The 25,490-nt window shown below is 45.3% G+C and overlaps 1 protein-coding gene and 1 long non-coding RNA gene across 2 annotated transcripts in view; one reads left to right on the top strand and one right to left on the bottom strand.

Moving 5' to 3' along the window:
* Positions 472 to 9,060, top strand: LOC106502905. The gene is made up of 3 exons (XR_001296578.2): positions 472 to 714; positions 1,314 to 1,418; positions 8,168 to 9,060. It is a non-coding gene; the product is annotated as an uncharacterized LOC106502905 (long non-coding RNA).
* PAMR1 (peptidase domain containing associated with muscle regeneration 1) overlaps positions 13,356 to 25,490 on the bottom strand; it is an 82,294-nt gene continuing 70,159 nt past the window's right edge. The window contains exons 7-11 of the mRNA XM_018059238.1: positions 22,599 to 22,811; positions 19,902 to 19,968; positions 17,380 to 17,612; positions 16,142 to 16,434; positions 13,356 to 14,426 (exon numbers count right to left, since the gene is read on the bottom strand). Of these exons, the coding sequence (XP_017914727.1) occupies positions 13,890 to 14,426; positions 16,142 to 16,434; positions 17,380 to 17,612; positions 19,902 to 19,968; positions 22,599 to 22,811 (1,343 nt within the window). The 3' untranslated portion in view covers positions 13,356 to 13,889. The remainder of the gene's footprint in view (positions 14,427 to 16,141; positions 16,435 to 17,379; positions 17,613 to 19,901; positions 19,969 to 22,598; positions 22,812 to 25,490) is intronic.

Below are 25,490 nucleotides of genomic sequence, written 5' to 3'. Positions count from 1 at the left end.
ACCATTCCCAACCGCACAGAGCTGAGATCTAAATGAAATGTAAAAGACGCGCAGAGTTCTTGAACGATTCTGGCACCCAGTAAACCTTCAAAAAGTGTTCAGTTTAATCTAAGCGTCCTTGGAGGATAGTTTTCTGAGCACGATATCCAAGAGTGCATAGGCAGATAGGAGAAATAACAAGAAAAAGAGAAAAGAACTAAATAGAAGCTTTTTAAACGTTTCTGTTCACCTCCCTTTTCCAAATCTGAATTCGAACGTCTTCCTTCATTCAAACCTTCCCCCATCTCGTCCCTTCCCTCTCTCTCTCTTTCCTGTGAGCACCGGTTAGATTAACCAGACCTATATCTTATCTATCATAGGACCCTTCATGGCACCTCTAATCTTCTTTTTAAAAAATTTAGTTGTGATTTATAATCATTTGTAGATGAAAAACGACCTTCCTGAGCCTCCGTGTGGTGTTTGGCTCTGCCTTTTGAGTCCTGGCAAGAGTGGACGTGTGCCTTTGTATGTGAAGTTGTCAGGTGCAGAATGTGTACAGTCTCATTCTCTCTTTATAATTTAGAGATTTTACTGCCCTTTCTGCTGAGGTGGCAGCTGGAGAACAAAGCCGCCGGCATCTCTCTAGAAGTTTGCGATCCCAGCGGACCACCGCAGCCCCTTTACAAGCAGCACGGAGGAACTCCTCTGTCTGAATCCCTCAGTACCTGCACACAGGTGAGCACTGAGCCACACCATTCCTCAGCTCTCACTGCCAAGGGCAACACAGCTGAGGCCACAGAAACACAGAGGAAGCAAAAGGACAGAGAAAGGGGGATGGTGTTGATTTTACATTTTAAACCATCCAATCAAAAGCAGTCTTAATTATATTCTCAGCATTCAGGATCAGAGAGAATTCTGGTGAGTCAATAAGCATGGCCAGATTCCATGGGAGAAGTGGCTCCACTTTGCACCTTCCTTGCAAACGGCTTTGTTCGGGAACCTTCACATCTCATGCTACAATGAGAGACATTTGCATTCAGCTGCCCTTGGAGATGAGGCCTATTAAATCGTGTGGAACATGCCGCAGATAATTCTGGATAATAATCATTAGCTAGAAGGAACCGATTCTTTTTCCTCACTCCAGAGGGCCCTGCCAACATCCCCACTAATTCTTCAATTTTTTAGTAGCAAATTGGAGCAGTGCTTTCCCATATTGACTGCTGATTAAAATGTACTGGGAGAGCTTTTGACAAACGATAATGCTCAGGCCACCTACCAGAAATTTGGAGCAGGGTCCTGACTCAGTTTTTGGTTTTTCTCTTTACCTTCCTCAGGTGATTTATCCTACTCCAGCCAGCATCAGGAACCACTGGACTAGAGACGGTCCAACAAGATGGAAAGTGGTCCAGAAATATGGTCCTGAGGAGCATTTGAAGCAAGTTAGTGTGTTTAGTCTTTTGGGGATATGGGGGGAGGAAGAAAGATACCAGGCTGACTCTCTTCTCATCAAACACAGGGCATGTAAAAATCTATTCAGGCAAACACGTGTGTACTGTTGTGGACAACTAACGTGAAAAGCTATCAAACATGGAGTTTAATTCTCAGTTTGCACATACGTGGAACACTGGAGGGTAAGCCAGGCTCTCTCTGCCTCAGTCTTGGATCTAAACTGAGAGCTAAGTGAGGCAGAAACACATTAAATACCGCCCCTGGCGTCAGTAAGACTGTTTAGTCTTAGACTGGGCACCTTAGGTGTTCAGCTTTCTCATGTGAAAACCAGAGAACATAATAGTTCCATCTCATAGTTGCTATGAGGTTAAACCGGATAACTAACATGGAGGAAACGCTTAGCTCTGAGGCTGACACACCCTGAATGATCAGCAAAGGGTCATCTCAGACATATGGGAGCAGCAGCATGCACCCCATTTAATTTCCTACTGAGCCCACTTAAAAAATCTAGCCTCCCCTAAAACCATCTAAAGTGTGACCCCATTAACTCCTTTCTGTCTTCACAGCAAACTACAAATCTCCCAGCCAACATTAAGTAGATAAAGCCCTGATGTGAGAACAGAACGAGGTCAACCCTATAAGCCAGCAGGAACACTTTCGAATTTTCTAGCATCTCTCAATCTCCTCTAGGGATTCCATGGTTATGGCAGAAGCAGAAGGGGTGGGATGCTCTGATATTTGCATGTAGATTCACCTTTCTTAAGTCTCACCCACAGGTTATCAAACTTGGCGTGAATAAAAACAACTCTGCAGGACTGAATACCAAAAAACTGACTACACCATCTTGAGGGATGTTCAAGTCTAATTTGACTCTGAGGAATTTTTTTTTCTTTTTTTCTGTATTGACTGTTGACTTAAAACCTAAGTCAAGCTACGAGAAGTAACTTACCATAGTTGAATTAAGGTAGTGTTCAGGTTGAGACTTCATGGTAGTTGTATTAATAGCTTTACTCTAGCGTTTACTGGACGGAGGAGCCTGGTAGGCTGCAGTCCATGGGGTTGCTGAGGGTTGGACACGGCTGAGCGACCTCACTTTCACTTTTCACTTTCATGCATTGGAGAAGGAAATGGCAACCCACTCCAGTGTTCTTGCCTGGAGAATCCCAGGGACGGCGGAGCCTGGTGGGCTGCCATCTATGGGGTCGCACAGAGTCGGACACGACTTAAGCGACTTAGCAGCAGCAGCAGCGTTTACTGAGTTCTTACTGCATGTTCCAAGTATCTTTATATATCATCTCATCTGATTCTTAAGATGTCCTTCTACAGCATATATTATTATTATTACCCCCAATTTACAAAGGAGAAAACAGAATCCAAGAGCGGTTATAGAATTTGACTAACATTACACAGATAGTGAGTGGTTGTGTCAGTCAAGGTCTCAACTAGAAAAAGTTGGCATATTCAAATTAAGGAAATTGTGCAAAGTTTAATAAAGAGACAATTTAGAAGGGTAAGGGAAGGATGTGGGGAAACTCGAAGACATAAGGCAGAGCCCATGGACTGTAATAGTGGGGCATCATTACCCACCCTAAGCCTGAACCCAAAGAGCACACCGGTTCCAGCTGACCCAGGCTGAGACTTTGTTGCCATGGCAACCTGCTGGAAAGGGGTCTGACGATAAATAACTTGACCCCCACTTCCCTCCTGTTCTCTTCTCCCCTTCAGGGACTCCCTGTTGACTATAGCTGGAAGCAGAGGGCAGGGGAGCACATTGTCATAATTCATATGCAGTAGTTATAGTTCAGTTCTTATAGTTCAACCTCCCAGGGAACAGTGCAGAACGGAGACAGTCAGAGAATGAACCTACAGGACCAATGGATGAGGTGGGGGCAAAACTGGTGTTTGAGTACAGGCAGTCTTTCTGCAGAATCTTGCTTTTAATCTCTCTTCTATGCAACCTATAGTAATAATAATGACATCACTATTGGAGTAGTTCACCCCCATGCAACATCCTCTCTATCACAGAGGATCTTCTAGCAGAGAGGACCCAGTCAGGCCATTTGCTAGAAATGAGAAGGTGGTACGTTTAATACCATGGAACAAATCACCAGATGGCCTCAAAGGTTCCAATCCTAAATCCTATAATTCTCAGTGTTCTTCTCCAGTCCTTTTAGGAGCTTAGTTGGACCAAAGAAGGGATAAAGACTTTGCCTTCTCTTATTTGTTCTTCTAAGGAATTCATTCCCTGTCTTGGTTTTCCTTTGGATCGCCTGAGATTGGTTATTACATCTCTGATGCTGCACAGGGTGGGAGGGGGACTTCTAATATAGAAAAGAAAGAAAAAAATCCTACACTGCTTTTCCATAAAAGGCCATTAAATAAGCCCATTTCCCCATCATGATGACAACAGAGGAGAAATGTTTCAATGTCCAGAGTTTATCAGAAGAAAGTGACCCAGAGAAATAGCAGCATGTCTGGATCTGTCTTTTGAAACTTTGGTCCGATCACTTAGACTGCAAGATAGACACTGTAAGGTTTTTAAGAAAGAAATAAAACAGAGAGGATGTTGGAGGCCCTTTCATTGGGACAATTAAAATGAGTATGCTAATTTTTCAGAACTGTGAGCTATTTTTAGGATAAATGAAAACCATGAATGAAAATCCTTGTACAATGTTCTGTTTTAGAAGAAAGGTGATATTCTTGCACAGCATTGGCTCCAAAGCTGAAAGCATCAAAGAGAGACGTTAGAGAAGCCTGAAACTAACTTGAAAACAAAAAGCTTATGGAAAGAGAAGGGAGTTTAGGGTGATAACTGGTGGGAGGAAAATCTTCACAGCAGCAGCCATTCATTGTCTTAAGAAAGTGACGGTGGCCTCCGTTAGAAGTTATAACATGGCCTTCAGAATTGGCTTCCCTGATAGCTCAGTTGGTAAAGAATCTGCCTGCAATGCAGGAGACCCTGGTTCGATTCCTGGGTTGGAAAGATCCGCTGGAGATGGGATAGGCTACCCACTCCAGTATGCTTGGGCTTCTCTTGTGGCTCAACTGGTAAAGAATCCACCTTCAATGCAAGAGACTTGGGTTTGGTCCCTGGGTTGGGAAGATCCCCTGGAGAAGGGAAAGGCTACCCACTCTAGTATTCTGGCCTGGAGAATTCCATGGACTGTATAGTCCATGGGGTCACAAAGAGTCAGACAAGACTGAGCAACTTTCACTTTCAGAATTACACTGACCTGGGAACCACTCATTTCAATCATGTTGGGAGTCGTGAGTTTCAAATGCAATCCATCTCCCCCCTTTCCATTTTGACTGAACGTGAGTGAGTCACTTAACCTTCTGGGCATCTATGGAACTAGTGATGACCCCACCCGCTCTGCTTGGAGGAGAACCAGAGGAGGTGATGGCACAGTTCCTGGCACACAGTGATGGCTATTGTCATCTTTATGTCAGCCTCCTGCCCGTCACACTGTCGTCACTCTGAAGTGATAATGCTGGTAGTGCTTCAGATCCAACCGCACAGCACAGCTACGGATGAGCCTGCCTATAGCGCTGTTTGTCCACTGTGGTCACTGAATAGAAGATAGAGAGAATTACCCCTCCCACAGGTGTTCAGAGCAGGAAGATACAAGTTAGGTTCATTCACTCTTTTCTTGTTAACACGCATTAGCAAAAGGAAGTAAGGGAGTTCTATTTTTACCTGACTCTCTATGCTGATGAGAAAAGAGATGTCACTTCAGAGAAATCTCAATTCAGACTGAGAACTTGCTCTAAATATAATCCATTCTTCAGGCAGAAACCACCTCATTAAGTAGAAGGCTCAGGAAGACTGAAGCATTTGTTAGCTACGCTTATTGCCTGATGAATTCTAATAGAAGGAGTGTGAATTCACTCCATTTACTCAGCACAGATGAAAGACGAAAGGACGCAGGGGGAAAAGATGAATTGTGAGTCCCTGGTTCATCATTCCTATGTGTCAGCATCTTCTTCTAGGAGATAACTTAAGGCAAAATGTCAGGGTTGGTGCAAATTCTTTATGTCCACCATAAAAACCACACAATTTTGAATTAGAGTAACTGTCTCTTTTTTAGTAGCTTGATCCCAGTGTAAAGTAGAAACACGTCTTGAGAGTTATTGCTGGTATTTTCATTTCTATCTCCCCCGCCCCATTTCTTCTAATCATGGCAAAGAATGCCACTTATACATCTCTCACTTCTCTTTGTTCTGCTAGGATGGCATTCAGCCGTGACATCTTTATGATGGGCAAAATGATGGAGAGAGGGTTTTTTTAACCTTCGGGAGAGGATTTTGTTGCTTGACACAGCTTACTGGGGTTAAATGCTAAATGGTTTGGCTAAAGGATCGAACCAAGGACCCAAGCTAGGCTTCTGTGACTCCAGAAATCCAGTGATGTGATTATGGTTCTATTTTCTGTATTCCCTTTTTTTTTATGAAATAACTTGGTAATTCTGAGGGGGGCTTTGTTACCAAATCCCAAAATATTTTTTTCATAAAGTTATTTTCTTTATCAAGAGAGAGAGACAGCAACCAGGTAATTGATGTCTAAGTTGAGGTTATAGATTCAGCGACATTTTTAAAATCAGAGGCTAAACTATGCTTTTGGGGAATAACAGCAAATTAGGAGAGTCCCAATTCACTTGGAGGTTTTATTTATTAGCACCCACATACTGTTTTATTTGTAACATCCTGTTCCCCTTTCAAAACAAAGATTAATAACATTCTTTCTTTCTCTTTTGTTTGGAGTTATCTTTTCCTAGAAACCATAAGTTCAGAAACATAACACTGATTTTTGTTTCCTCTGAGAATTCATTCTCTAATATTATTTGTCACCCAAGAAAGCTATTCCCTAGTTTTATCTATTGACTTTTTTTTTTTCTTTGTTGACAAAACTCTCCATCGTGCCTGGTCCACAAGCCTCTGGATAAACACTTGGTGAACTGGAATACAAACGTGAAGTGATCCCTAAAAACCTCAGCCATTGAGACAGTCTTCTTAAAATGCTGGGCCTCAACAGCACATCCGGCAGAGCCCTGCCAGGGAAAGCAGGTCCTCCTGCCAAGAAAAGCAAAAAGAGACCACAAATGGCTACCAAATCACTCCAAAGTGTTCTCGTCTTTCCAACAGCCCTAAAAAGATAAACTTCCCCAAGCCCTAGGGATCCAAAAAGTATTTCACTCAACATTTTCACAGGATACTAAAGCAAGAGAAAAAAATAAGGCAGGAATGAAGCTATAAGTGTCTCACTTCTTTGCTTCTTGCATTGACTTTCGGTCTTTTTTTAACTCACCTCATCCTCATTTAAGATCTTTTTTAGAACATGATGCAATTGTGCCATTGCTGGGAGACTCAAGGTCTTCATTCATAACCAGGTTAGAAGGATAACAGAAAAACACAAGGTAAAAGCCAAAGGCTATAGATGATGAGTTGATGGCCTCACTAATAGTTCCTAGTGCACATTCTCGGAGTTCGAGTTTGACATATAGAGTGTGGTGCTCCCAGCTCCCGGGGTGGCCATACACACCAAAACTGCATTTCCAGCCTCCTGGCACACCTCTCCCTTCCCCTTGCTTTCCTCTGAAGCTTTACTGGTTCCCTGGAAGTTCTCTATATATGCCAAAAGCCCTTCTCTCAGCATCTCTGTACACGCTCATCTCTGCCTGGAATGTTCTTCCCCTCTCCCCACCCTCCATCCAATAGTCAACTTCTTCCCAGATCAGTCATCACATCCTCAGGGAGGCAAACCTTTTATCATGGCCCATCCAGGTTAAATCAGCGACATTTGTTCTACAATTTTACAATACCCTGTATTTTCTTCCCAGTATTCATGATGATTTCTGATTATTCATGTATTTCTGGGACTCTCCGATTAAGGGCAAGCACCAAGCCTATGTTGTCCATCTTTAGTACTTCAATCCTTAACACTCAATTTTTCTGGATGGATAAATGATAGGTAGAAAAATCAATGAACTCACAATCTCTGATTGAATTCATGATGGAAGAGATTTTATCGACTAATTTTCCAATAGAGGAGGCAAATGTGGAAGCCCTAGTAAGTTATGAGTAGATGATGAATTTGAAGGCATGAAAATCCCAAAGAACTGTAAAGATTAATATTCAAACTCCACAGCCATAACTCCAAAGAACAACAAGTATTATGCTGGTGAGGACTCATTGAGAGGGCTGCAAATTTCTACTTGTCCAGCTGTACCTGATCCTTTTTATTAAGTCCACCCTGTATGCCCCTGAACTCCCACCAAACACATATACATACACACACATGCAGACAGGGAAATGCGTAAAAAACTGGTGCAAGCTCTGACACTCTTTCTTAGAAATTTATCCCGACTACTCCCACTTACACAGTCCTATTGCTTTTTGTTTGTTTGTTTTTTGCTGTTGCACACAGGATCTTTAGTTGTGGGCATCTGGGATCTAGTTTCCTGACCAGGGATGAAACCTGGGCCCCCTGCACTGGGAGCATGGAGTCTTAGACGCTAGGCCACCAGGGAAGTCTCTAGTCCCACTGCTTCTTGCTCTCAACCCTGTTGGTTCTTTTAACCTGAAACCTCATTTATTTCTGCCCACCCTTTCCCATTTTCAACCTCATTCCACAGATTGCCAAACTTCTTTCCACATGCTTGTACCTCAACAGCATTCTAAATCCTCTCCTCCTCTCTCCAGCCCTCATAAGGTCACTCATAACTGGTTTCTCCATCTCCAGTCTCCTCTTAGAAGGACAGCAATGAAACAACAACCATCATAACAGTGGCCAGTATCTACAGAGTGCAATACGTCAGATGTCATCTTGCCTGGAGAACCCCCATGGACAGAGGTTCCTGGCAGGCTGCAGTCCATGGGGTCACAAAGAGTTGGACACGACTGAGAGACGAAGCACAGGGCAGATGCTGTTCTACATACTTCAGTCACAGACACATTAACTCCCTGAATCCCCACATCGTTTCACTCCCATTTGTGGATAGAACAACAGTAGGACCGAGATTGAATGTCATGCTCAGGGTCACAGCATGTCAGTGACAGAGCTGGGATTTAAACTCAGGCTGGGTCTTTTAACCATTGCACAGCTAGCCTGATGGGTCTTTCTAGAATTCCACTTCTTTCCTTTCACTCTCCTGGAGACATCAACATGGGCTTGAATGTTTGCAAATGGGCAATAAGAAGCCAAATTCTAGATCCTAGCTTTTGAGAGCTACCACCAACTGATCCTTGTTATTAAGGCGCTGGCTGGCCAACCTGGCCTGTCACTGTAATAAAGGATTCATGATAGGAAAGAATTGGCTCTTCCCAAACTTCCCTGGTGGCACAGTGGATAAGAACCCGCACATGGGTTCGACCCCAGGTCCTGGAAGATTCTACATGCCACGGAGCAACTAAGCCCGTGCGTCACAACTGCTGAGCCTGCTCTCTGAAACCTGCAAGCTGCAACTGTAATACTGAGCCGTGCGCTGCAACTATTGATGCCCAGACGCCTAGAGCCCATGCTCTGCAGCGAGAGAAGCCACCACAATGAGAAGCCCAGGCACCAAAATGAAGAGCAGCCTCAGCTCACTGCAGCCAGAGAAAAGCCCATGCACAGCAATGAAGACCCAGTGTAGCCAAAGCTGAGCGCTGAAGAGCTTATGCTTTTGAACTGTGGTGTTGGAGAAGACTCTTGAGAGTCCCTTGGACTGCAAGGAGATCCAACCAGTCCATTCTGAAGGAGATCAGCCCTGGGATTCCTTTGGAGGGAATGATGCTGAAGCTGAAACTCCAGTACTTTGGCCACCTCATGCGAAGAGTTGACTCATTGGAAAAGACTCTGATGCTGGGAGGGATTGGAGGCAGGAGAAGGGGACGACCAAGGATGAGATGGCTGGATGGGATCACAGACTCGATGGATGTGAGTCTGAGTGAACTCTGGGAGTTGGTGATGGACGGGGAGGCCTGGCGTGTTGCGATTCATGGGGTCACAAAGAGTCGGACACGACTGAGGGACTGAACTGAGCTGAACTATAGCCAAAACTAAATTAATTAATTTAAAAAAGAGAATTGGCTCTTCTCTAAGCCAGCCCCCCTCCATGTTTAATCCTACATACTTTCCAAGCATTTTCTGTACTTACAATATCCTACACTTCCTTTCCACCTACACTCAAGACTCAATTTGAAGTTCTAACTACCCTGTGAATAAAAACATTGCTTATTTGGATCGACCCTTCCTCTCAATTCCCACTGGAGTTTAAATAAAATAAAGCAGGGTGGGTGACCACTCAGTAATTCTTGAAAGTCCACTTGACGTTAAACCTGGCCAATCCTAGTTGAACAAGATGGATTTATTGCTCTTCGAAATGAAAGAGAATGTGCATCATCAAGCGAGTATCAGAGGGAATTCCCTGGTGGCCCAATGGCTAAGAATCCGGTTAAGAATCCACCTCCCAGTGCAGGGGACCTGGGTTCCACTCCTGGTCAGGAAACTAAGATCCCACATGTCGCATGACAGCTAGAGAAAGCTCCCGAGCTACAGTGAAGACCCAGAACAATAATAAAATTTAATAAAAAAATAAGAGAGTTTTAGAAAACTTATTCTAGGATTCAGGCTTTTATTAGGTGATTTTGAGCAAGTCCCAGGGAACTGGGGCTTTGTTGTGGATTGGATGCTATCAGTTATATCGAGGTAATTCTATAATTGGTTATCTTTATAAATCTTATCTAAGAGAAAGGAAAAATAGAGGCTAACACTGTAATTGGTATAGAAGTAAAGACAGTCACTGCTCTCAACCAGGAGAGGAGGATCATTCGTATTTTTTAGTTTGTATAATGACCTTGCTTTCGCCTCTTCACTGACAAGATATAAAGCAGCCTTGTGTCTGCCTTGATCCATCACAGTCACAGAAGGCTCTTGACTGATACCAGCATGCTGTGAAATAACTGATCTTCAGCAGGAGAACACCATAGCTTTGAAGTGAGTGCCAGGTCAGCTCCTAGACACCAAGGCTTCACTGATAGAATGTCAGATATTGGGGGTTGCATGTGTCTAAAACAAAACAAAACAAAAAACTGCTACAAAAGAAATTAGAGCCAAACTAATCTGGATGAAACAGAAGCCTTCACCAGCTCTCCACAAAGGCATCCCCTGTCGACAACCACGTTAATATTTCATGCAATGATTTGTGATGACTTTTGTTCCTTGTCAACTTAGAGGGGGCTGCAACTACGTTTGCAGAGTCCCCTTCCCTGTATGGCTTCAGGTTAGAGTGAGCGCCAGAGAAGCTTAACATGAAATTTGAAAAGGAGAGTAAAGCTACAGCCATCTCCACTCTCCGGAAGCTGGTAAGAGCATCGGGCACCTTGGCAGTTCATACACAATGTCACTGGTTGGCTCGTTCACCTTTCCTGGGTGGAACAGCACCCTGGCCCGCAGGCCCTCCCATACCTGCTGGAAATCCTCTTCCAGCTTCTCCGAGTCTCCTGGACCAGGTGTGTGGGGATGCAGGTCACTCAAATCATGGAGGTTGGGGACAGCAGAGACAGACATGACTTTCGATGTTTTTTTGGGTTCCAGCTCATTCTTGCTCTTCCAATTTCACATCCAACTTTCCTTCACAACTGCTGGCCACTTGAATTCAGGTCCAACACTGGATGCAAAGGCCACAGCCTCAAGGAGACTTTGCCACCAGTGCCCATAATTGTCTGTGGTCACCGTAATCCCTTATACTACATGGACCTTATAAGTTCTGAAAAATCCCTGACTGATATGCACTCCAGATTTCCAGCTAAGATGAGATCCCTCATCCTTGGCATTCTATCCCTAGGATGTAAGGACCATGTGACAAAGAAAGATGGATGAGATTTCTCCAGTGCCAGGTATGGCCCAGGGAGAGGCTTGTATCTGACTCCCTCGTCCTGATTAGCGTGGTTGAGTGCTCGTCGTGAAAGCAGTACTGGGGCAGGGAGATCTAGGGAGAGTGGCAAGCGGCCCTGAGGATAGTAACTAAGCAGCCACAGGCGGTGTCACCCGGCCTGGGGGCCAGACTTAGCTGCTAAAGGAAACACAGTCACAGCAGAGATGATGTAATGAGAACCAAAGCTGAGCGGTGAGGCAAAGATAGAAAATGACACTAAAGAGTAAAAAGAGTGTCAGGAAACTAGGGAATGTGATAAGGCAGGGGAGGAGTCAGACCAGCGTGGAAGAACGGAAGGTGTAAGCATGGACGCCCAGGTGAGAAGTGGTAGATATGAAGGCTTTACGGAGCTGTGCACAGCTGGACAGTCCTGCCCCTGCCAGGGGCTAGAGACACTGAGCTGTGTGTCAGGTACTATATTCACTGTTTTACACAGTAGCTCACTGAACCATCACAGCTACCGCAAAAGACAGGCTTCCGCATGCCAACCTAATAAATAACGAATTGACACAGGTGACGTTAGGTGACTTGCCCAAGATCACTCAAAATAAGTAGAAAGACAGGAATTTAGATCTTTTTGATCCGACTACCATTACACCTCTTGAGATCCAAACTTTCTAGGCTTAAAAACAGCAAGGAAAAAGCCTTTTGAGCAGCCTGATAAATATTTGTCAAGTCCAACAGTCCAGCTTCACCTACTACGTATTGGATGGCTGTTCCTCAGAAGTTGATAACCAACACATTGTTCTCAGATTAAGCCGCGAGGAGTGACTGAAAGGCAGGGGGTGGGGAGCCTGACTTACGGAAAGCCTCAAGAAAGCCTAACCAAGAGAGAAAGTACCAGAAATTCTCTGCTGGCTCAGGGAATGATGCAAAGACCCAGAGATGGGGATGCAGGTTGGGGGACAGATTTGGCATCCTGCCTTGGGGCTAAAGTCCTTGGGGTCGAAGTTCTCTCTGATAAGGGAGGGAAGAGTTTCTGTTGGGGTCTGTAGGATGGGACTGTCCCCCAGGTGTCCTGCACCAACCTTGGGCTTTCAGGCCTCAGAAGGTAGGGAAAAGACCAAGATGTTCCACAAGCCTTCAGGGGAGGAAGAGGAGATCACTGAAAGGCCGGCTGGGGAGCCTCCCAAGAAGGCTGCCACTGTAACCAGGAGGCTGAGTAACCCCAACAAACCAGTGTCAAGACAGAGTCCCCCTGGATCTCAGCAGTATCAGCGCAAGCCAGACCCAAAGAGCAGCCAAGTGAGTGGGGAGGACCGCAGAGTCCTAGGGAAGCAGAGAGAACTCCGCACAAGTTACACTCGTTACAGACCTGAGCAATCCCCCAAACACCCAGGAATGAGAAAGTGAGACCACACACAGCCAAGAGCCTGCAGAAACTCAGGAGTCCTCTGGTGTCCCAGGGCTCAAAGTCACTTATGCCTCCATGGTACCATCTGGGACAGGAGGAATCTGGTGAAAGCTGGGGAGAAAGGATAAAAGAGCAAGTCATCCCCAAAAGAGAATGTTCCTGAAAAGACCCCTTCAGGGACCAGATTGGATTCGGTTTTTTCTTCCTCTGCTATGCAGTGGGAGTCAGGCGTGGGGCTTGAAAGGAAAGTTGTGTAAGTTATAGAGAAGAATGAAGTAGCGGGTTCTTGGCATATCTCAATCAAGTGTGAATAAATAGGTGATTCCAATTCAGATGCTATGAAAATACGTCCTAGAGATTTCTGGAGATTCAAAGCAGGGTGTTGTGCTTGAATGCAGAACCTGAGAACCAGAGGGGACACTAGAAATTGTCAAGTCCCTGGTATTTTCCTCTGCTTGTGCCTTATCTGATGGTGCCCATTCCCTTTCCCTCCTTCCCTATGAACAGCCAACTGCAAGCGCTGGCATTGAAAAGATGGCACTGGCTTTGCTATATGCATTATTTGGGAATGATGATCTATTAAAAGGCTGCCCCCAGCCACCAGTCCCAACACATGTAGCTCAAAAAGGCTGCAGGCAGGAATCAGAGCCATAGGACACGTGTTCCGTGGGTCAGAAGCCAACCCTGGTTTTATTAAAGTATGTACAGGCGACTGGGAAGGAAAAGGACCACTCTGTGATACAGCCAATGCCACAGCCAGGCTTGCTGTCTGGGGCCGGCCTGCCGGTGGCTCTTTGGAAATCGGCCTGGTTGGAGCCTTGGAAGAGACCTGATGAATCCGGTCTCGACCTTCTCTCGACCGGAGCTGACCCTTGGCATCTGGTTCATCCCCAAAAGGTGGGCGGGGAAGGCCACTGGGTTGGTAGAATGGGGTGAATTTCTTTGCCACTCACATAGTCTCTTTGGAAGAAACTGAGTTCTTATAAGCAGCGTGGGAATCTTCCAGAGGACCCCAGCAGTCAGGGAGGCAATGGCCTACCAGAAAGTAAGCTCGACTCGCCCTCCACTGATTTTGAAATCAGAAGCCCAGGGGCACAGCGAAATTCACAGGCAGAATCCCACTCTGGGTCTGTACCGCCCCGGCTGACACACACGGACGGCTGCACAGAAACACTCCTCCCTGGGCCTGTGGCTCACTTCATGTTTCTCTCGATCCAGTCTTTAAAAGGCAGCACTTTGGTGAAGGCCGTGGAGAGGCTGTGGCTGCACGTCTTGTCATAGCTCCAGCTGACCAGCCCCACCAGGTGCCAGCGGGGCTCCGGGGATGCCCGGCCCGGGAAGGACACAGCTGCGATGCCCCCCGTCTCAGCTGTGCAGATGTCGGAAGGGGCCGTGGGGTCCAGGCCAGCACAGAACATGCTGTCCGTGACGCTCACCGGGATCCCCTGCGCCTCGTGCTGCTCCTCACACAGCAGCGAGTCCGCCACCCTCACCACCCCTGAGCGCAGCGTGTCATCCTTGTAGCCTGGGCTGCTGGCATCCGCCAGGACATTCCAGCCGGCCACGGTGATGCTGGACTCCTGGAAGGAGGTGCTGAGATCCCGAGGGGCCGCCAGGCAGATGGGCTGGACGCGGGTGCTGATGCGAGCCTTGTCCAGGAGCTTCAGGATGGCAATGTCCGTATCCAGCAGGATGGGGTCGTAGTTGGGATGGAGGATGATTGCAGAAATCTATGAAGGTAAAGAATGGACAGCAATGGTGAGCGGCCGACTCCACGGTGACAGCAACAGGCAAGCCCTGGGGCTAAATTATCAGGAGAAAATATCTGAGAGTCAGCTGCAATTATTTGGACACACTGAGCTCAGTGGATCATAGAAAGCAATTGCTCTGTTTCTAGGGTTGCAAACTGAAATGGCTACCAGGGCTGGCAGGTGGTTTTTAAATAAGTGGAGTGGACAAGCGAGGCTTCGAAGGACCAGAGTGCCACATCCCAGGCAAAGAGGCACACCACTTTGCTTAGCTGACCACTGCTGTGCAGACATGCTCATTTTGCCAGAGAATAGACTCCAGACCTCTGGCTGAAACCTCCTGGTTTTTAAATGTTGGCTGCTGCTGCTGCTGCTGCTGCTGCTAAGTTGCTTCAGTCATGTCCAACTCTGTGCGACCCCAGAGACGGCAGCCAACCAGGCTCCCTCATCCCTGGGATTCTCCAGGCAAGAATACTGAAGTGGGTGGCCATTTCCTTTTCCAATGCATGAAAGTAAAAAGTGAAAGTGAACTTGCTCAGTCGTGTCCGACTCCTAGTGACACCATGGACTGCAGACTACCAGGCTCCTCCGTCCATGGGATTTTCCAGGCAAGAGGACTGGAGTGGGTTGCCACTGCCTTCTCCAAATGTTGGCAACTAACTGATTAAAAAAATATACATTAGCACTATCAAAACACAAATCTCTACAGGCTACCAGCTGGCAACCTCTGGTCCACTGTAAACATTTCATTTACCGTCAAGCCAGTAAGATAGAGCTTCACCTAGGATGGTCCACAAGACTTTTCCAGCAAGCCTCCCCTGATTATCCCCATTCTTGCTCGTCACCCTCTTTGATGGGGCCCCCTAGAGCTTACATCTGTGATACGCTACAACATTTTTATAGACTTGTTCTATATCTGAGCTCATTTGCCCAGGGATTCTATTGTGCTGGATTAGTCACAATATACTGGTCTGTCTCTTCCCCTAGCCTGCGGACTCTTCAGGGCAAAAATCATGCCTTGTTCAGTTCTGTGTATTCCCAGTGAATGGCATGCTGTGGGAACCCAACAATGGATGGATGAATGGACAGGTGGATGAGCTAGACTGCATGAGAGGGTGGATACAGAAGGAGGGAGGTAGGTAGGGAAAGAAAATAATATTAGAAATTTATTAGGAGCTTCTATGTCCTCACAGTCTACCTAGCACCGTGTCCTAAACATAATAGGTGGTTGGTTACCTTTCAATGACCCCAATGATAGAAGATATTTTTTATTATCTCATTTAAAAATTTTTTGGGGGGCGGGGGAAGACTCTGTAGTCTTTCTAGATGCCCCTTTCTAGTGTCTGCCAATCATGAAAGGCTAGGCATCTAGGTGGCACAGTTGGTAGAGAACCTGCTTGCCAGTGCAGGAGATGCAAAAGACATGGGTTCAACCTCTGGGTCAGGAAGATCCCCCGCAGGAGGGCATGGCAACCCACTCCAGTCTGCTTGCCTGGAGAATTCCATGGACAGAGGTGGACTACAGTCCACGGGGTCGCAAAGAGTCTGACAGTACTGAGCAACTGAGCGTGCATGTGCCTAATATTTCCAGGCTCTGGACTGGATGCCAAGGTAACAGACTGACAGAATGACTGTGCTCCCGGTGCTGGGGGCTGCCGAGAAAGAAACCAGACTTCCAGGCTGCAGCCCTCTCTCACCCGCAAGCTCTGGATGCTCTTCTCATCCCGGTCGTCATCCCTGTAGAATTTCCCCAGGACGACTTTGAGGTCTGCCGTCTTGATCACGGTGACCCTCCCCAGGTCGGTGACGCAGTGGGCAGCCACCACCACCGTGCGCTCGTTGACCAGGGCACCGCTGCAGACCAGAAACCAGGCATCCTTGTGCAGACCGCCCCCGTGCACCCCGCCGGCCCTCCTGTAGATGGCAGCCTGCCACGGCCAGCGCGTGCCCTGGGTCTTCGGAGCAGAGACGTTCTCAGTTTTCCCACAAACTACGGAGAAAGCACCAGCTCAGTGAGATAAACTCAGACCTCCCCATCCAGAGGAGAATGTGTCAATCAACCAACAGAGCACATATCTGGAAAGGTGGGCCCGACGGGGGTCAAGACCACAGAGCATCTAACCTGTTTTTTTTTTTTTTTCCTTTAAATACTAATCAACCACCTTAACATGCTTGACTATAAAGTCGAGGGTTATAATTGGGAGTCTTACCATCCCAGGCACTTACTGGGTAAGTTGCCTAATCTCTTAGAGCCTCAGTCTTCCTGCCTGCAAAATGGATACAGAAATCACAACTGTCTCCTAGGTTCTTGCAGAGAGTGGATGAGATGATGTATATACATTGACTCAAAATATCATGACTGTTGCTATAAAGATGACCACCTCGAACTAAGCCATACTCTTCTCTAACAAAAAGGATGGGGGTAGTAGCTTAGTATGTGCAAAAGCCCATTCAAGACATTTCCATGTATTATCTCAGTAATCATTATTATAACCTGTAAGTAACTGATACCTCATTACTTACTAACAATAATGTAATTAATACCATTGGGTGATGAGGATGAAAACTGGGGCTCATGTAACCAATATGGCATAAATAGAGGTTCTCTGGCGCCTTCAATCCCTTCTCCATTTGGTGCTTAATGACTGCTCTGTCCCTTTTCTCCAAGCAAATATGATAAAATCATCCACAAGAAAGTATGCCCCCTCTTCCTCAAAAATTCATCTAGGATTTAATCATCTCTCCTGGGTAATAAGTTTAAGCCAAAGGAAGGAAACTCTAACTGTGGAATTTCAGACTTCACCAAGCTGAGGGAAAGTATTAGAGGACTATTCTTTTGGACAAGGATTTTTTCCCCCCAAAGTCATCAAGAGGGTCAGGGGCTTTTCATAGGCAGCCATGAGAGATGTAAGCTGTTTTAGTGCACTTGACTCACTAGGGATGCAGGACGGGGCACGGCCACTCCACTTCCCGGTCCTTAGACATGTCCTCCGGCTGCTGCCCAGGCGGCGGTAGAAGGGTGAGATGCATTCGTACTGGAGCTGGGTGTGCAGATGCTGGTACCCAGGTGGCAGGTCTCCAAAGGGAAGGACTGGCTTCTTGGTAGGGGCGTCCTGCAGTTTCTGCTTGCTGAAGGCTGATGAGTATAGCTGGTGTAATGGCGTTTCCCTGCATCACGGCAGAGGGGCCCGGAGAGAAGGAGGGTAGGAGACAGTCATTACAGCCCTTTTAGTATCTGTGCCAAGCTGCACAAAGATGTTCAGTTACGAAGGAAGAAAACAACAGCTGTCTCATCCTGTGTGTGTGGGTGACTCGCTCTCCCTTTCTCCCCTTACCTCTCTCTGTCTCTGTCTCTCCCTCACACACACACACACATCTCTTCTGCCACTGAGCAGATTTTCTTGCACACTTCAACCTCCTCTTTATTCCTCCATTTCCATTTCTGGCATGCCTCCAGCTCCCCAGGGTTTTAACCAAAGAGCATAATATCTGACATAATAGCTGCTATCCAAAGGTACGCTATACATGCACACACACACACACACACACACACACAAATTAATTGTGAAATTAAACAAGAAAAGAAGTTAATTTCAAGGAAAGAAATCCAAGTGACTGCTCTGCTGTAACCATTATCATAATGGAGCAATATAAGGAATTGACTCAAACTAAACTGTGTTGATACAGTAGCTTGATTTAGCAATTAACGGATGTAATTAGTCCACCTCAGAGAATAGAACCTTCTCTCAGAGCGCACTGATTGGGAGAAATAAGAAGCGTTGTGTGCCAATGTGAAAAGGCCTTTTAAATGCGCCCTGACGTTGAAGCCCCAGAGGCCACTCTGGGGTTCTTGGGAGAGAGGTATGCACACTACACAGCTTCTGCTCATTTTATATCAGTGCATAATGACAATTAACTGACAAGTGAGATTTCCTTTAGGAATCAATGTTTTCATCCCTGTTAAATGCATGGAGAAAGGAAGTCCAGAGAGGTAGGTGGGGATGCTGAAGGGTACACAGGAAGCCTAGACAGGACCCCAGACAGCACTGGGCGGTCACAAGTCTCACCCTGGTGAGAATACCATTGTAAGAAATGTTTCACGTGTCTGTACAATGCTTTGCTCAGAGCAAATATTCCACCTACATTGATTCCATTCTACAGATCTTTAGCTCATATTTAGAACCAGGTCTGTAGCTCAGGGGGCTTCTGTACTTGCAAACAAGCTCAGGTTTTGGCCGCTGAAGCTTTGCATTGCCTTTGGGGGTTCCTGAATGAGCCTGTCTGCTGAAGACCATCATATCCTTGCTCTAGCAGTGAATCTTCCAGGAAGATATTTGCCTTGCATTTAATCCTTTAACAATTTCTAGAGACAAACGTCAGTGTGATTGCCCTTATTTTGGAAAAGAGGAAACTAAAGGCTCTGCAAGTTTAGGAATTTGCCTAAGAATAGCCAGCACTAAAGAAAGATGACAGAAGCAGCACTTGAACCCGTCCATCCCATCCAGTCATTCACTCATTCACTATTCTGGGGGTGTCCACTATGCGGCAGGCACTATTCTAGGTACTAGAAGTTCAGCATGAACTAAACAGGAAATGTTCTTGCACGTGTAACTTTCACAATTTTTTGGTGGGTTGTGAGGAGACTGAAATTGAACAAATAGACAAATGTCAGTAGGACAATAGGTGAAGATGGATGCCAGGTGAAAATTGGAGATCTCTGTAAAGGTCAGAAAATACTGGGTAAAGAAGTCAGCTCAGCAGTCAGGGTGGAGGAAAGGGTGCTATCTTTTTAAAAGGACTGTCATGGAAGGTCTCTCTGCCAGGTAAAAACTGAGTAGGGAACTGAAGGAAGCCAGGCATTTCAGCCTCGTTGAAATCCGGTGGAAGCAACTTCCCCAGCTTGCCACCAGGGGTCCCCACCTCTGTCTTTCCAGGAGAAAGGCTAGGTGGGCGTCCCGCCCCCCGACCCCACCCAACCCCGTCCCCTCCACCCCACCCAAACACCGAGGCTTCACATCGTTCATCAGGGGCTAGTCCACCAGCCTGCCTTATCTGATTGATCACTACCAAGGACATCTTCCTAAGCCACAACTGACTATGTTTGGTAGGAATGCCATCTCCCTAAAAGCTGCATGATAAATACGCAGTCATTTTAGAAGGACTCAAGTATTAAAATCCAGCTCCTCAAAGGCCATCTTAAAGTCTGGCTTCCAACCAGCCACTGACTTTCCCACGATCCAGTGAAACCTGTACATCTTCCAACAGTTGCTACCTCTTGGCTAAAGGCAGCTAGCTAATAAGCCTCCATCTAACAAGCCCTTTTCTTTCCTGGCAAGTCAACACGGAGTGTCCCTAAGAAACCTCAGACTGTCTTTGGCCAAACGCAAGTAGGGAAAGGGGGTGGAGAAAGTAATGGTCATTTGACTTTAAAGCAGAGCTCAGGTGTTTCAACCTCACCTTGACTGAACCTGCATTGGAAGAACTTTCCGTCTCACCAGGTCTGAGATCTTTGGTTCTCGGCAGGCTAGAAAGAAAAAGATAAAGCTGCATAATCCTTTTCCATACTAACTGTTCACACCATGAATTCAGATTTATACCTGACCACCCTCTCTGGACACCACTGCACATTCCCCAGGCTCTCAGAAGTGAGACCTGTCAGCCAAGCATGAACAGCTCGCTTAGCAAAAGAGCATGCTGAGAGACTTCCCTGGTGGTCCAGTGGTTAAGAATCCACCTGCCAATGAAGGAGAGCCGGGTCCAATCCCTTGTCCAGGAAGATCCCACATGCTGCAGGGCAACTAAGCCTGTGAGCCACAAATACTGAGCCCATGCTCTACCGTGTGTACTCTGTAACAAGCGAAGCCACCCAAATGAGAAGCCCATGAATGCAACTAAGACCCAGAATGGCCCAAAGTAAATAAATGAATTTTTAAAAAACAGAGCATGCTGAGTTTCATTTATTAACAAAATGGCAGCCCCCTTTGAAGAACCCAAGTAGAATAAACACGTCTGCAGAGCTGCTCCACCCAGGTGATATGAAAATGTGAAAGGATTAGTCGCTCAGTTGTGTCTGACTCTTTGTGACCCCAAAGACTGGAGCCCACTAGGCTCTTCTGTCCATGGACTTCTCCAGGCAAGAATACTGGAGTGGGTTGCCATGCCCTCCTCCAGGGGATCTTCCCAACCCAGGGATCAAACCCATGTCTCCTGCCTTGCAGGGCAGATTCTTTCCTGTCTGACTCACCAGGGATGCCCAGTGATATGAAGCAATAGTAGTTAATAGAATTACCGTTCACAGTATTAGCAAACTAGATCAATATGGAATAAAAGCCAAGGGCAAGGTTCTAAAATGTAGCCCAAGATAGGAAATCACAAGGTTCTCATTTAAAACTGAACAGCAGTGTCAATCAACAATAAGTCTTGAGTAACTGATTCCTCCAGGTCCTTTCTCTGCAATTAAGGCTTCTAATGATCCTTTGAGAGCAACTCAAAGCCTGGTTTAATTTTGTTGAAGTCTCTTTCTTCACAAGTGAAAAGGAATCCTTCCCATCTCACTTTCCCAATCAAGCAGCCAACATTTGTCTAATTAGCAACCTAGGGAACTCTAGTTGTATTAATTTGTAAGAGAAGAGTCAACAAAAAATCTCTAAGGACATAGGTAACACCATGTCCATACCTAATGAAATCAAGAATCATAGTCTGTGCTGGTGGGGATGAAGGTCGCTCCTGGCTAAAGTCTAAAGTCTTCCTTTCACAGACTTGTTCTTTCATTCCTTTCCCCATGATTCAGGTTGTTGACAAACACTCAGAAGGCAAAGTGGAGGATTGAAGCAATTATCTGGATAATCTAGGCCAAGGATATGCTTTTCTTCAGGAAACAACTAGATAGTTGTGTGTGTGTGTGTGTGTGTGTGTGTGTTACTTGCTCAGTCCTGCCACTGAAAAGAGAGCTACTGTCGACTTGGAGCAACAAGTGAATCAATTTAACAAGAAACTACGGGGCTTCCCTGTTGGTTCGGTGGTAAGGAGCCGCCTGCCAATGCAGGAGACACAGATCATCCCTGATGCTGGAAGATCCACATACTATGGAGCAACCAAGCCTGTGTACGCAGCTACTGACCTCGGAAACCTGTGCTCTAGAGCCTGGAAACCTCACCTACTGAGCCTACCCACCCTAGAGCCTGTCCTCCACAAGAGAAGCCACTGCAACAAAGAGCAGCCTCCACTCTCCACAACTAGAGAAAAGCTCGCACAGCAACGAAGACCAGCACAGCCAAAAACAAACAAAAAGTAGACAGAGAAATAAAATTGCATATATATCTCTCTCAAATATACATGATATATATATAAAAGAAACTACACATGCCTACGGTCACGGAGTCAGGTCCAGACTTCCTTATGCAATGTCCCTTTTGTTCTGGTCTCAAACTACCTTTTAAAATTTACCTCCCAGATTCCCTGATTGACTCACTTTTTTACTTACCATGATTCTTTCACTTCTGCCTATACCACTTTTTGTCTTCCAACTGGAATATAGTCCCAACTCCTCTTTATCTCAGTAAATCCTTCCCTGTTTCCCAAAGGGGCTCCAGTCCTCCCTGCTACAGGAGAATTGGAGCTCATATTCCTCAGAATACACACCACTCATTTGCTTTGTAACTCTCCTTTGAATGTTCAAGAGTTCATTGTCTTTTAAAGATGCTTTTAAACATTTTAACGTTTCAAACCTCCCTCCACACAGGCTGACAAGGATGATGCGTCCACTGTATCTTTATTTCTTGCATTGATTTAATGTTGCACAGAGAGTAGCTAAATGTAGCCATATAAATACATATTAACTGTTTCAGTTCTATCCTTGGGGTTACACATAAAAAACTCAGCCTTGTCATCTCTCTAAACTTCTCTGCTAAGTACATCACTCTTCTTGATCACATCAAGACACTGTGATGAGGATAAACTGGTCCTTTGGCGATCCAAAAAAGAAGCACATGTTTTATGGATAGTTTTCAATATAAGAATAATGTATGGTTTCAGTGAGAACTTAAAAGAGAAAGGCCATTTTTTTCCCAGGGCTTCAAAAACAGGTATGGGAGCTACCAAAATGTTCAGCAACTCCATGTATCTATACAGACTTCAGAAATATTTGCCAGTCACCTTTTATGCAGATTGGCTGTTTCCCTGACCACTCTCCATTCTGCTGGCAAGTTCTCATCTCATTACCGCTGAGAACATAGGAGCTGTTACAAAAGAAGGTCAGGATGGTGCCGATTTTCGCATAGCGCCCGTGGATAAGCCCAGGGCCTCCTGTAATTTTCTTGTACCCATTGACTGGGCCCCCGGGGTCTGAGCAGTTTCTTTCTTCAAGAACTGAAAGTGAAAAGAAAAGAAAAGGAGAGTTATTAAGAGTCTGAAGCATTTCATTTTAGCATTGAATCTTTTCACATCTCATTGAATTAAAAATGCAGTGATATGCAGCCTGCAACAATGGTACTCAAAGGAATTACCAAGAGAAAACGCAAGGCAGAAAAATGTACGCATTAGACATACCTTCTTGTTTTAACAATTTATTCTTAAATTGAGAACTGTTTCACACCATATATATAAAAATATATAAATTTGACACCACATCAGGCTCTCATGTAATCACATTCATTTGCTTCCTAAATTGTGAAATCTGGACAGGTCTGGACAAAATAAACATTTTGCCTAGATTTTATCCTCAGTATGCAAGGATTGTTGGTTTTCAGTACTGTAATATCATCTCCTTCATTCCCTGAAGCTTGGGCAATTAAACCAGACTATTCAGTTTCCTATTTCTGTTGTTCCCAGAAAGTAGAATAGATTAGAAATGAGAGCACATTTATGAATTTAGATTTTCTATTTCATCTGCCAGAACACTGGGTGTGTTAAAAGTTGTAATTAAAAAACACTAGAGCCAATATAAATTCAGAGATACAACAAATTCCCTTAATCTCCAAATAGAACTTTTCATCTAAACATGTAACAATACTCATTATAGGAGATCTCTATTCTCTCATTCACGCTGCACAGCTACTTTCAGTAAAATTGGCATCAACAAAACTATCCTGAGCACTGAATAGGATATTAGATATATCCTGGAAATACTCGATCAGCTAGACAATATATTTTTCTTAAATGGATTATGGTACAATACTGAATATTACTTGCCTAAGGATACAGAGTAAGTCCCCTTAGAATTCAACCTTTAATTACTGAGTTTAGATACCAATCACTCTATCAGGCTCCCTAGCCTCTTTTTAATCATTTTTCTAAGATATGGGCTCATCCCTATACACAGGGGCTTCCCAGGTGGCTCAGTGGTAAAGAATCCGCCTGCCAATACAGGAGACACAGGTTTGATCTCTCATCCAGGAAGATCCCCTGGAGCAGGAAATGGCTACCGACTCCAGCATTCTTGCCTGAAAAATCCCATGGACAGAGGTGCCTGGCGAGTAGCAGAGTCAGACACAACTGAGCACATTATAAAACAGTCTCCACACAACTCAGTTATGCATCGGACATTCTTTTTTTCCCTTAAGGGTCCCAGTTACCTTTCAAACAACTTGCTTGCTTGCCTCCAGGCAAGAAATGAATATCCATTCATATAACATTTCCACAATATTTCAGAACTAAAAATTAATACATTGTTCCTATGTGCAATTTGGCAAAGTTGCTAAACTGGTCAAGCTCCTGGTTTGTCTACTCTAAGACTGCTCACAGCTCACATGACACCTAATCTCAATGACACTGTGTGCTCTGGACTATGCATTCTGTGTGATCTCCCTGGTGGTTGGTGCCAAAGCCCCATTTTAAATGTCAAAAAGGGATCTCACTGAGTGAGTTGTTTAAAAATACCAAAATGGCATAGAGAAGGCACTGCACTTTTTGAAGCTTCAGGAGGACTCAGAAAAATCCCAGTGCTTATACTTCTAGGAATCCCTGGATGATGTGGAATGAAGAGGCAGAAAGAGCCTTCCATATTGCTTCATTGACGGGCCACCTTCTTCGAACCCAGGTCTCCTGCACTGCGGGCAGACACTTTAACCTCTGAGCCACCAGGGAAGCCTTCTTATAGTACAGACTCAGTCAAAGCTGAATATGTAGCATGGAAACAACCGGAAGAGCCCACAGACTTCAATCATCCCCAAAACATATGTCATACCTGCAAGTTTCAGAGGATGGAATTCACCGTCAACATAAAAATCAGACAGTGTCTCATAAAAATCTGCGTTACTAGCTTCTGACAAAATTTAGCTCTGGAAACCCTGGGTCTATATTCTCACAGGGCAGGGAGGAGCTCTCTACTTAGACAGGATCACATTCTTGCCTTGGTCACAGTCCCCACTCACCAGCTGTCTGGTGCAGGCAGAGACTTCAATCTGTGACCAGTTAGACTATCAAAGGGCTCTGATTTGTGTAATTCAAGTGTAGTTCCTCATTCATTTTGAACTTTGCTTGTTAGAGATCACAGCCAAGAAAGGCTGAGTGATACTTAAGACCTGTCCTGGAATACGGAAAGAAAATGAACTAGCCTCTAGCCATGTCAGCCTCAGTTAGAATACAAGAAATCACTTTTACTGTAAGCCTAATCATTGGATTTTTCTCCGCTTAGAAGTAAGTACCTTCATGGTCCATTAGGCTTCCACTTCATGATCTCTTACCTGTGAGATGGGTCCTATTTCTATTACATTTCATGTGGGTTTAACTGGCAGGAACCTTGGAGAGTTCTCAAGCCCTTCCAGGTAATAAAGCCTCATGACAATCCAGGTTCTTCATGTCATTGAAAAGGGTTTAAAGGGAGATTTAAAGGGCAACAGACTCAGGATACCTAAACACGTCTGCCCAAGGTGGAGGAATTCTGCCACATTTCTGTAATTCTGAAACGCATACTCCTTTCTAACACGACATGTCTGAAATCAAGACACGTGCCTACTTCTCTTGTAGGTCTACTCTTTCATTGGGTTTCAAGTTATGCTCATGAAATATGACCAGGGTTGAGCAGGATGATGCTTCCAAGGGAAGGTT

The sequence above is a fragment of the Capra hircus genome, chromosome 15, assembly GCF_001704415.2.
Source record: "Capra hircus breed San Clemente chromosome 15, ASM170441v1, whole genome shotgun sequence".
Lineage (NCBI taxonomy): Eukaryota > Metazoa > Chordata > Mammalia > Artiodactyla > Bovidae > Capra > Capra hircus.
The sequence above is the reverse complement of the archived record's forward strand: the minus strand, read 5'-3'. Positions and strand labels throughout refer to the sequence as shown.